Source organism: Nicotiana tabacum, chromosome 7, assembly GCF_000715075.1.
Source record: "Nicotiana tabacum cultivar K326 chromosome 7, ASM71507v2, whole genome shotgun sequence".
NCBI classification, from domain to species: Eukaryota; Viridiplantae; Streptophyta; class Magnoliopsida; order Solanales; family Solanaceae; genus Nicotiana; species Nicotiana tabacum.
In genome coordinates, this window is record NC_134086.1 from 172,476,442 (window position 1) to 172,489,093 (window position 12,652).

General features: G+C 36.5%; 2 protein-coding genes across 2 annotated transcripts; both read right to left on the minus strand.

Moving 5' to 3' along the window:
* Positions 1–4,116: 4,116 nt before the first annotated feature.
* LOC107779470 (plastid division protein PDV2) lies at positions 4,117–8,464 on the minus strand. Its single transcript, XM_016599913.2, has 2 exons — positions 8,013–8,464; positions 4,117–4,915 (listed from the first exon to the last, which is right to left on the minus strand). The coding sequence occupies exons 1-2, from the start codon at positions 8,232–8,234 to the stop codon at positions 4,268–4,270; spliced, it is 870 nt and encodes a 289-aa protein (XP_016455399.1). The 5' UTR covers positions 8,235–8,464; the 3' UTR covers positions 4,117–4,267.
* A 799-nt stretch (positions 8,465–9,263) lies between these two features.
* Positions 9,264–9,863, minus strand: LOC107779476 (uncharacterized). The gene has a single exon (XM_016599922.1). It carries the CDS (start codon positions 9,861–9,863, stop codon positions 9,264–9,266), a length of 600 nt encoding a protein of 199 aa, XP_016455408.1.
* Positions 9,864–12,652: the final 2,789 nt, after the last annotated feature.

Here is a 12,652-nt window from a genome sequence, read left to right on the forward strand (position 1 = left end):
ATCTCTGTAATTGTTAATGGAGAGCAAACTAACCCTGTCATGCCTACTATGGGCATCAGACAGGGTGATCCTTTCTCTCCTTACTTTTTTATCCTGTGTATGGAAAGGTTCTCCAGAGACATTGACTAAACTTTCCTCCAGGGTAAGTGGCACCCCATTAGCATTAGCAGAAATGGCCCTAAGATACCACACATATTCTTTGTTGATGATCTAACTCTTTTTGCAATAGCTAACCAAGCCAATTGCAACATAATCATGAGTACTCTCAACTCTTTCGACTTGACATATGGGCAAAAGATCAACCTTACCAAGTCTAAAGTCTGTTTTAGTGCAAATTGCCAACCTACCAAATGGAACTCATCTCAAACACTCTTGCCATAAAAGCTTCAGCAAACTTTGGAAAATACCTGGGCTTTCCAATCTTCCACAAAAGACCAACTCACAGTGATTTCCAGTTCATCATTGACAATCTCCATTCTAAAATGGCTAGATGGAAAACAAGTATGCTAAACATGACTGGGAGAACCACTTTGGTAAAAGCATCTCTGAACTCCATCCCAAATCATGTAAAGCAATACATCAAATTGCCTACAAAAACAACCAAAGAGATTGATAAAATACAGAGGAATTTCATCTGGGGCACTACTGCCACTAAAAGAAAGATGCACCAGGTCTCTTGGGATACAATCACTATGCCTAAGGATAAGGGGGGCTAGGGATTCAGTAAGCTGAATTGAAAAACAAAGCCCATCACTCAGGTCTTGATTGGAGGCTATATCAAAATCCCTCATCCATCTGGGTAAAAAGTCTGATTGCAGAACACTGCAATTGGAGGAGCCCTCCTAAAAAAGCTAAGTCACACACGTGGCAATGCATTATAAAAGGGTGAGAAATATGCATGAAAGCAAAACGATGGATAGTGCATTCAGGAAACAGAGTCAGCTTTTTCAATGATCCTTGGATTAATAACTTCTCAGCTATAAGGTCCCTAATAGAAGGACCTCTGATAAGAGAAGACATGACCAAAACTGTAGCTTCTGCTCATCATAATGGAACTTGAGATCTCTCTACACTCTCTCTTACCATCCCCCAAAATATCCAAAACTCCATCTACACTACCTTCATCTCACCCAACCTAGTTAAGGACGATAGAATGATCTGGGGAGCCACCTCAAATGGAATCTATTTTACAAAATTTGCTTACTCACTCTTGGATACTTTTCAACACCAAAGAGAGGAAATCATGACCCACAATTTTTCGTGGATCTGGAAACTACAAGTTCCCAAAAAGATTTAGTCATTTTTTTGGCTACTATTCCATGAGAGGCTCCCTACTGGAGCTTTTCTCCACCATGTTGGGATACAAACAGACCCCATGTGCAGTTTTTGCAATAAAGCAAATGAGACATCAACATACATCTTTTTTGAATGAACAAACTCCAAACTCTTCTGGAAAGCAATCCTCTTACAAAGCACAAACTACAACGCTGCTCCTATACCATCATTCACTCCTAGGGATTGGCCAACCACATGGGCATCCCTTAAGAAAGAGCATTATAACAACATCATTACATGGAAAAAGCTACTACCCTTCTGCTTCTGGCAAATATAGCTCACAAGGAACAACAATCTTTTCAATAATCGAAAGGAAAGGGTAGACTCAAAAAGTGCTATAGCTAAGGCAACTGAATATGTTACCATTATGTTGAATAAAGCACCCAAAACTAAAAAGAATATCTGGGTAAAATGGGAGCCACCAAAAATCAACACCTGCAAGCTCAACACTGATGGAGTTGCAACAGAAAATCCTGGAAGGGGAGGACAGAGATGAGTCTTCATAAATGCAAGTGGAAATTGGATACTCGACTATATGGGTTCCATCCAGTGCACCATTAACACTCATGCAGAATTGCTAGCCATTCTGAAAGGGCTGCATCTTGCAGAAGAAAGACAGTTAACCCCATTGGAAATAAACACTGATTCAACAGAGGTAATTAGAATGCTAATCATTGGGAACCTCCCTTTTGACTCACTTATTCATGAATGTAGGTCAATTGTCCAAAGACTAGGCGATGTGGTAGTGAAGCACAGCTACAAGGAAACCAACAGAGTTGCGATCTACTTGCAAAAGAGGGCACTAACAACAATTTTTTTGAAGATATTTTTGTAACAACAATTCCTCCGGTGTTTGTGACGCATGTATTTTGGGCAGACATTGCAGGAACTGTTTTTAAAAGACAAATTATGGATTGTAATATTATTAACGATAGCCAAGTAGTGGGAGATTTGATATATCCACCTGCAAACAATCTGTTTGTAAACCCTAATGGGTAGTTTGTTTTATAATATGCATCTAATTTAACCAAAAAAAAAATATCTATGTTCAAGCATTTGGGAAGCGGCTCTCCAGTTGGTCTTATTTCGTAAATCAAACAATCAAACAACTATGCCTCAACACAAAATAAGTTGGGGTCGACTATATGAGTATTGTGATCTTTTCTGCTATATTTGGATCTTGGACTAGATAGCAACAACAAGTTGATGTTTAGGCCTCGCTCGTATCAACACTCATGGAATTTTGTGCAAGTAATGTCAGTTTATTATCATAACTTAACTCGTATGTGACTTTGAGCTTTGCACGGTATAGGTTGTAAATTTTACTCCCTCCGGTCCATTATAACTGATTTTTTGGTCTTTTTGTTGTGTTCCACAATATTTGAGTTTTTCAGTTAACTTCTTTTTTTCAAAATTGTATATTTCCAATGTAACAAATTAAGGTCAATATGATCAATTTTATTGTTAATAATGCTAAAAGATAGATTCCTTAATATGTGTGAAAACAACCAAAAGAATCAATTAAAGTGGACCGGAGGGAGTAATGTTTTACATTTCCTCCCAAATGAATAAATTACCTTGCATTAGAGCTCGTTTGGATTGACTTATTTTAAGTGCTTTTAAGCTAAAATAGCTTTTAAGTCATTTTATAGTGTTTAAATAAAGTAAAAAAGTGCTTTTAAGCACTTATTTTTAAGCTAAAATGACAAAAATAAGCTCAAATCTAGAATTCCTAACTTATGGCTTTTGGCTTAAAAGCCACTTACAACAAGCCCATCCAAACGAGCTCTTACTTTTTCATTGAGAATATTGATAGCGAGAAGCTGAAAACCAGCAAGTAGGCAAGATGTTGCACCTAATCGCATACTAATAATGGTAATCCAACATTACGCAAACAAATTTTTAGGGCTACACTAAATATTGTATAGGTATCCACCAGACAATCATAACCACATATGGATGACCTTTTTCCTTAAAAAATATTGCAAAATATGACACTTTTGGGGGCGATTTTTAACTTTTGACCCTCGCTTGCCCCATGTGCAAAACTTCAAGGTTAATTGTTAAAAGTGTTACCCAAGGGGCAACACTTTGAAGTTCTGCTCGGCAAGCAGGGACAAAATTTCAAATCCATCCACTTTGAGGGCTATTTGTATACTTCATCCCCTTTTTTCTTCTATTTTGATCGGGATGAGCGTAAAGCTATGCACGGATCGAATCGGATCGGATTTAGCACATTTCGGATTTCGGATTCTAGAAAATGCAATCCGAATCCGATCCGAATTATATCAGATTGGATCGGATTTCGGATCGGATCGGATTTCGGATCGGATCGGATTTCGGATCGGATTATTATGCCTCAAAGTTAAACTAATATGTATATTTTCTTTGTAAAAGAAGCAATACATTAAGAAAAAATTATGTTTATGCAATTATGAGAGTACTATGGTGCCAATATAGCTAAATCTAGCAATTGTAAAGGTAATAACTTGGAGGTTGATGTAAAGGAAGTACTGACTATCTGAAATTAAAGTGTAGTATTTATACATTCCCTAATAATTTCGGATCGGATCGGATTAAAATATACCAATCCGAATCCGAAATTTTAAAAAACACAATCCGAAATCCGATCCAATACAAAATTCGAAATTGAATGAATCGATTCGGATTTCGGATATCCGATCCGAATGAACAGCCCTTGATGAGCGTCATGATTCTTGAATAGGAGCTGTGGTGGGAATTCTTCAGCTTATCTACATACATAAAGAAAAGAGGAATTGATAGGGCACAATGAGTATGAGATATTTATTTTCTGATTGAACTTTCTCTAGCTAAGACAAATTACATTGTCAGGCCACAGACTTTCAGCAGAGTTCAAATAAAGTCAAAAACTCAGTGGGATTTACACAAACGCTGAAAATGACTAACATTTTTATCCACAACCGTAATTTACATCTGGAGTTGCCACAACTGATTCAAATGGGATCTCAACTCTCTCTTTCACGACGCACCGAGTTTCACCATTTTCAACCACTGGGACTTTTCCTGGAGGGCATTCAACAAACATTGTCGCCTCCCTGTTTGCGAGCTGTTGAAACAAGTTAGCGACCTTGAGCTGATTATCCCGTTTCTTTAGCTGAGGCTCGAATCCAGCCAACGTCAAGACAGAGATTACGCCAACAACTGTAAGTGCTGTTTTGGCTGCAGCACTAACGAAGAACTTAACCATTTTTAATGGGCTTTTAGGCTCCGATCTTTCGCGGTTAGCTTCATCGAGATCTTTCCTGGAGTCGTGGTTGTGGCTACCAGTTACCCCATTTTGAGTGAACTTACGTGCAGACGGCAAGTGCGCACCATAACCCTTGTCTGACACCATTGCACGAGAAGGTCTGCTTGGGTACGGGGGAAGTAGAAGATCGTTGTTGTCTTCTACTGTTTCAGAAACAAAAGCAATTGCCTCATGTATGACTCGGAATTCCTTGCCTTTGTACCCTTTCAGTGTCTGGAGCAATTTTTCTTGACTATAGCCTATCTCAGACAACGCTGCTTCTTTCTCATACCATTGTTGCTCTTGTAGTGCCTGGACATTTTTATTTGAAGGCAATAAGGAGGAGGACATAACTCAAATGCACAAACATAGAAACAAGACGAATGTTATAAAAGGCACGTTGTATAATTAATGCATAAACAAGCCTGTACAGATAGAATGGCAATAACAGCTTTGGAGTATGCAGCGAATAATCTCAGGCAATCGGGCCAAGAAGTTCCACAAAGTACTCAGAAATACTGTTGAAAGAGGCACGTGCAATTCAATCCATAAGGGAATCAGAAAATACTGCAGCTTTGGGATATTTAACTACGCCATGTTTGACAAGGGGAAGTTCTACTAATTTACTCAGAAATACTGTCGGAAGAGGCACAGGCAATCCAATCCCTAAGGAAATCAGAAAATACTGCCACTTTGGGATATTGGACTACATTCATGTTTGAAACAACAAACAGGAAGAAAAAAATCTTTACCCATGTAACTTCTCAACCTCAGCCAAACCATTATTTCACGGTTGGCATTATAAACATCTTCAACAGATACTTTGAATAAAGTATAATAATATAATCAGCCAGGTGCTACAAAGACGAGATTCTTGGCATCTCACCCCGCAGGGACGGGAACAACCTTTGGGCTTTACTGTTACCAGTCTTTTCATCGGATATTTCGATGGACAAAAGCTGAACTAATCTATCTATTAACCCAAGATTAAATCCTTCCTCCAACATTGTTAATAAGTCAATCTACTTACACTAAGCGAGTGACGTTAAACATTCACTAAGTGCAAATGAATATTATTAACAGGACAAGCCTCCTCACAGAAGATTATATTTAGTGGTAGTTCTAAAGCTTATAAATGGCATTACAATCATCAGACCAAGATCGACCATTGTAATGGTTAGATCAAAAAACTAATTCTGCATCTAGAAACAGTACCGGACAAGGTGCACTGCAGAACAATACAATCAAGCACATGCTACAGCCCCAAGCTCAGCATGCCACAACCAAGAGATAATTAAGAATAACAATTATCTGAAATTCACATGAAGATTTCGAACTCTTTGATGAAAGCCAGTGATGACACACTCAAACCACGGCACTCTTATTCTGGAAGCAAAATGTAATTCCCCTAACAACATGGTGATATCACTTTTCGGTTGACCATACATAGCAACTAGCTTGCAGATTAGTTAGGACTTAGGATCATACAATCACTTGAAACACACTTGCCTCCATGACAGAGTGACTATGAATTCCTGTATAAATGAGCAATGTTTTGCAGACACATTACACTCAGAAGTTACTTTACTATTATTGGATAGTAATTTTAAGCAATTTAAAAATAACGTGAAAAGAACAAATTTGTAATAAGAAATATCAGAAGTTAGACTAAAAAGAAAGAAATACCCAGTTTATTTAATAGATATCATAGCCGGAACCCTTGTTAAGCAGTTGCGGATTTAAGCTTCCCAAATCACCTTATCAAAAAAAATAAAAAAAATCAACTCTACGTCAAAACAATGGATGGATTGGGGGGTTTTGCAAACTAAGATTTGTGTTTCTCATGTTAGAATAGAGTGGCCAGACTGTTTTATCACAAATGTCACCTGAAATGAGGTATCTACTTCACCTAAATAGAGACTGCTAGGAACCAGCATTCATAATGTTTGTGGAATCAGTTTCAAAGTCAATAATTTTATGGAATGGTTGATCAAGTTACATTTTAAGGGGTTGGTGAGTCCATAAGATATGTTTTTCAATATCGTACTTCTACATCTCAATATCTTTAGTTTCAAATAGAGATGAGAAGATCATAATCTCTCTCTATAATGAAGATCATATTTCCAAAAAGCATTTCTACAACAAGCATGTGTTTAGGCAATTGACATTCCATTCACTATTCACCGCGTTCACTTTGCTTGAGGAGGCAAGGGTTCAGATCCCATCAACAGCTACCTTCCCCTTCCCATTCCCTTATATTCTATAGGTGCGTCAGTCTCTTGAATACAAAAGTAACAGAAATTAAAAAAATTCTCACTCAAATGTGAACAGGGTTGCATTCAAGAGAACTGAGAATCCTATCCGTATTATGGTTGATCAGGATCTTGAACTCTGATTCGTCTTACAACATCATAGACAGAGTAAGAGATTTTATCAATATCAACGTTAGGCAGTAAAGCAAACAACTTTACTCTCGGTTACCTCATCTAAACTTTAAACCCGATATGTCCGCTTATCACGGAAGAATCCACGTACTACTGATTCCATTTAAGTCTACCATTATGCCTCACTCCACAGAACAAAGACAACAAAATCTCCAAACTCTAACAAAAGCAAATAATAGTAACATGCAACAGCATTAGTGAGCAGATATATAACGGAATACCAATCCTAACTATCAAAAAATTTGTCAACTCTAAAATGCTATCCATTCGTTGGAACAAAAGAACTAAAATGCATGCTAAAGTACTGAGACAGATAAAACACTTTTTATCCATTTCTGTCTAGAAGACCTCATATCCACTTGATCGAACAAATCTAAATTGTGTTTAATTCATCTAATGCACCATTATATACCTACTTAATTCTCACAAACGCAAAATTCTAACGAACGTCAACATTAGTCTAACCATCAGATATGCATCCCAACTTCAGCTCCAAAAACTTTTATGCAAAATCTTGCTACCTAATGCACCATTACATGCATCATCAAGAGGACGAATGAAGTATATATCAAGACCAAAAAAAGAATTAAAAAAGGACCTCAACAAGAGAAAAACGTAAACACACAGAGGAAAATTTCCTAAAGCAAACATACTCATAGCACTACAGACAAACCAGACTAAGAAATCCCTAAGGTAATTAGAAAATGGAGAACAACTCAAATGTAACTTCTAACAACTATTTATTAAGGTGGAACCCTAATTTGGGCGCCGTTTTGCTTATTAACTCGACAAAAGGGCAATTTTGCAAAATTCCGAGTAGCATGAAGACATAAACAACTACTACGTCTCAATCTCAAATTAATTGGAGTCTGATTATATGAATCCTCTAAATATATGATATATACACATTTAGAAGCTGAAAAATAAAAAAATAAAAAATAAAATGAAGAAGAAGAAGAAGAGACCTGCAAAGAAGACACCTGAGCTTCAAGTGATTCAAGAGCATCCTTAATCTTCAACAAACAATCCACTGCCTCATCGTCCTCCTCAGCCTCAGGGTTCGTTCCATTTGCAGATTCCACTTCTTCATCATCTAATTTCTTTGATGCTTTGTGAATGCAGTTTGTTATCTCCACTCTCAGCTCAGAGATTCTAGCCAGTACTAACCCTATTCTGTCTTCATCCATATTAACCTAAAGATTTCGACTTTGGCTTCTGAAAAATGAAAATCTTGAATTTTTGCAAAAAAGGGTTTCTGTAATAGGGACAAACAAGTGCCAAGAAAGTGCCAAAATGTGAAATACAAGTGATTGTGGTGCTTTCTTGAAGCCTAAAGAGATGACATTAGAACTTTTTTCCTGCTAGACTCTATAAACCTCGAAACCTCCTCCTAACAAAGTAAAACAAAACAGATTATGCATTTGTCTGTTTTGTCCTTTACCTTATATTGAAAAATCTCCAATAAATATTTGATTTTGGGAAATTATTTTTGTGGTCCGGATCACACTCCTCGTTGTTATTTTTATTTTTCATTTGTCTTTCTTTGAATTTAAATAAAGGAGGGAGACCTTGGCGCAATTGGTAAATTGTTATTATGTGACCAGTAAATCACAGGTTTAAGCTGTGTAAATAACCCATTGCAATTGGTGTTGATCAAGCTTTGTGCTGTCGATCTCTAGAATATTCCGGCGGTGATAAGTACGATGAAAGAGCAAATGGTTATGTTGAGTTTATGTTCTGTATGAATTGTTACAAGACATATTATATTTGTATAAGAGATGGGTGACCCAGTTTCATATGGGTTTAGTTTGCATTGGGTCTGAATGAAGATATTAGCTTTGGGTCTTGGCTTATTTTAGCTATGACTCAATGTTTTGGGCCTACATGCATTCCAGACCATGGTCAAGAGATTAACTATTGTGGTTATCATTTTATAGATATTTTTATCCTTCCTTGTATTTATCTGATGGGTGGTTAGACATTAGGAAATAGGATACTGTCACTTGGCAATAATTAGTTATAGCTAGATTCCTTTCTTGTTATATTTATACGTGCACCTGGTACAATGTATTTTCTCTCTGCTTCTCATCCTGCATGACAAGTGAGTAAGCCTGACCAATAGAGGGTAAAGGGGAAGACAACAATATGTTGCTTCTGACCCCAATAAAAGTCTCATTTAGGCCCATCAAAAATTGGCCTCTCATCTTGACGTGCCTTTAGGTTTTAGCCTTAGCTCCATAATCACATTCACAAACACAAGCAGAAAAGGTGTTTAAAGCATCTAATTCATCCCATAGATTTTTTATTTTAGTGAAATACCTTGATACACTACTATTACCTTGAATTATTGCACTTAACTCTTTCTGCAATTGGAACAATTTTGCCCCATTTGTCTGACCAAACCTGTCTTTAAGGTCTCCCCAAAGATCTTTGGCACTTTGAGAGTACAAGACACTCTCTGCAATTTTCTTTGACAAAGAGTCGAGCAGCCATGACAGTACCATGTCATTACAACGAGCCCAGTGCTTTTGAAGCCCAGAATCAGCAGCTGGAACAGCTAGGGATCCATCAATGAAACCTAGCTTGTTCTTAGCAGATAATGCTATTACCGTAGCTCTTCTCCAGCCCTCATAACTCTTTCCATCGAACACTGAAGAGACAAGATTCATCCCTGGATAATTCGAGGGATGAAGATAGTAAGAATGAGCTGAATTCACTACACCAGTCATCCCTGAAGCAGTAGATCCAGTACCAGCTATAGTAGAAGAATCTGTAGTTGAAGCTAGTGTATCAGTAGGTTTGGAAACAGTACTCATTGTATAGAGAAAAAGAGGAGAATGAAAATTTGATTCAAAGTGTAAAAAGCAAATTAAACCCGCTCTGATACCATGTCAAATAAAGAAGAAGACACTTTGAGAATTTTTCTTTTGTGTATTGAGAATGAAAATACATTGTACAGGGTGCACGTATAAATATAATAAGAAAGGAATCTAGCTATAACTAACTATTGCCAAGTGGCAGTATCCTATTTCCTAATATCTAACCACCTATCAGATAAATACAATGAAGGATAAAATTATCTATAAAATGATAACCACAATAATTAATCTCTTGACCATGGTCTGGAATGCATGTAGGCCCAAAACATTGAGTCACAGCAAAATAAGCCAAGGCCCAAAGCTAATGTCTTCATCCAAGCCCAATGTAAACTAAACCCTTATAAAACCGGGCTACCCATCTTTTATACAAATATAACATGTCTTGTAACCATTCAGACATAACATAAATTCAACCTAACCATCTCCTCTTTCATCGTACTTATCACCACCAAAATATTCTAGGTATCGACGACACAAAGCTTGATCAACACCATTTTCAACATACGGCTACGTACAATAGACCCTTATAGTCCAGCCATTCCCCGGACTCCACTAGTGCACGGGCTGCCCCTTTGAATTTAAATGAAGGAAAACATATACTCCTATTTTCGAGTTTATATTTGTAATAATAATTTTAAAAAATAATTAAATCTTATTTCCAAGTAATTATCTTTGCCTTTTATTGTCATATTAGGAATATTCTGAATACCATTTCACAGGTCTTTTTAAAGTCTTTTTAGTTCATATGAAAATCCACTATTTTCTAGAACTAGAAATGTATTAAATCTTATTTCCAATATTTTTTAAAAAAATTAATTTTTCAAATTCAAATTAACCTTTGATTCTTTAAAACTTCTAGCTCTGTCAAAAAATTACAATCAATATCTAATTTTTTTAATTATTTTCTTGTATGGTTACATTAAGAATATAGTAGGTCTCATCTTCAAATTTAGTAATTTATTTTAATATAAATATTTTAGAACTTTGAATTAAACTATTCAATTCTTCATATTAATAAATAAATTTTTTACAATAAGATCCAAAATAATATATTATTAATACGTGGGTACCATCTTCTTGACTTAAATTAACTCTTATCAATATAGATAAACATTAGTAACAGTTCATGTGAAGTTAAAAACATGTCTGATAAGAATACAATATTATTAACAACAAGTAGGAAAAAACCGAAAAGTGATACTAACATTTTGCTTACGTGTCATACATATATAATATAAGTAATTATTTAAAAAAAGTTTAAGGTCTTTTATTAAAATTGACTTTGATAACCACTAACTGTATTTCTCTTTGTGTGGGAGGCTCTATATATCCCCTCTTTTCGACGACTTTATGTCTCCCCTCTTTTCGACTTTCTTATAGTGATTTTGATAGGGCAAGTTATTATTCTCCATACTTGCATGGCTCATCTATGCCTATTATGCATATTCTACGTATGAGACGTTGTCAGCATTGCCTAAAATACGGGATATACCAGTTGTCGTTGCAGCATAGCTCAAATTTATATATATGACAATCTTCGCTCTACATTACAAAACACACCTCCATCAGGGGTGCATACTTTCCTTATGACACTTTTCATACTTTTGGGTGGGGATTTTGCCAGTGGGGATGGAGAGACTTTCGGTTAGGACTGAGTTGCCGACACACTCATTAGCCGAGATGAAGCTTAATGTTACCATCGCATGCTGCCAAGGGAGGGCATTTAGATTAATAATACAAAAAAAAAAAACAATCTATCTATTATATCTTCATAAATTAGAGATGTTATGCATCGCGTCTCATGTCTCTTTAATTTTCTAGAATCCCTTCGCCATGCAATTCATATCATTATCCTAGTCAAGAAAGGTTGTTGCCACCACTGCAAGGGATACATTGCTATCAATTTTACATATGATTTCTCACCATAATAATAGTAGCATATTGGGATGTATCGAGCCATAGTGTAGGTTGTAAGTAGCATAAATAATTAATTTTTCAACCTTTCCACATTGAATTAATAGTTTAAAAATGGTTCATTATAATAGTTGAAGTGCAAGTACTCTTCGTAATTACTTCATTGAAGTACTACTGTGACTTGTAGCTTACTGATATGGTTTTGAACTAAAAATGGAATTTAAGACTCCATTGCACGAATCTTGACAAATTGTCTATTTAAGACTAGGGAACGTTAAAGTTAAATACTCTCAAGTACAAAACCAAAATTTGGGTTTTAGTATAACCTTTTGTGTTAACCGTTGAGCAGCCTTCAGCTTGCCAATGCAGGCATCTCGTCTCAAAGTTGAACAAGTTGGTCCAAGAGAAATCATGAGACATGAAGAGAAGCTAGCTTTCTAGATTCATCTCTACTATACACTGGTGATGCTTGTTAGATTTTTCTAGCTGAGAGAGGTGTCCAAATTTTGCTTAGTTTGTACAAACTTGTTAGTACTTGTTTTCAGATTGCACATTTCTTAGTCTTGTAACTGAATACCATTCAAGACCCTTGTGGTCCGGCCCTTCCACGGGTTCGAGCCATGGAAACAGCCTCCTGCAGAAATGCAGGGTAAGGCTGCATACAATAAACCCTTGTGGTCAGGCCGTTCCTCGGATCTCGCGCATAGCGGCACATTTCTTAGTCTTGTAACTGAATACCATTCAACTACTTAAAGTGACTTGTGGGGTTGTGGTTTCCACATCTTCTGTTCACTGCTTGGGCCTCATTCATG

What these genes read in the sequence shown, in the direction of transcription:
- LOC107779476 (XM_016599922.1), bottom strand. Translation starts at nt 9,863, where the DNA reads ATGAGTACTGTTTCCAAACCTACTGATACACTAGCTTCAACTACAGAT.
- LOC107779470 (XM_016599913.2), bottom strand. Translation starts at nt 8,234, where the DNA reads ATGGATGAAGACAGAATAGGGTTAGTACTGGCTAGAATCTCTGAGCTG. An exon ending in CTCAGGTGTCTTCTTTGCAG is followed by an intron (nt 4,916 to 8,012) that starts GTCTCTTCTTCT and finishes AAAAATGTCCAG; the next exon opens with GCACTACAAGAGCAACAATG.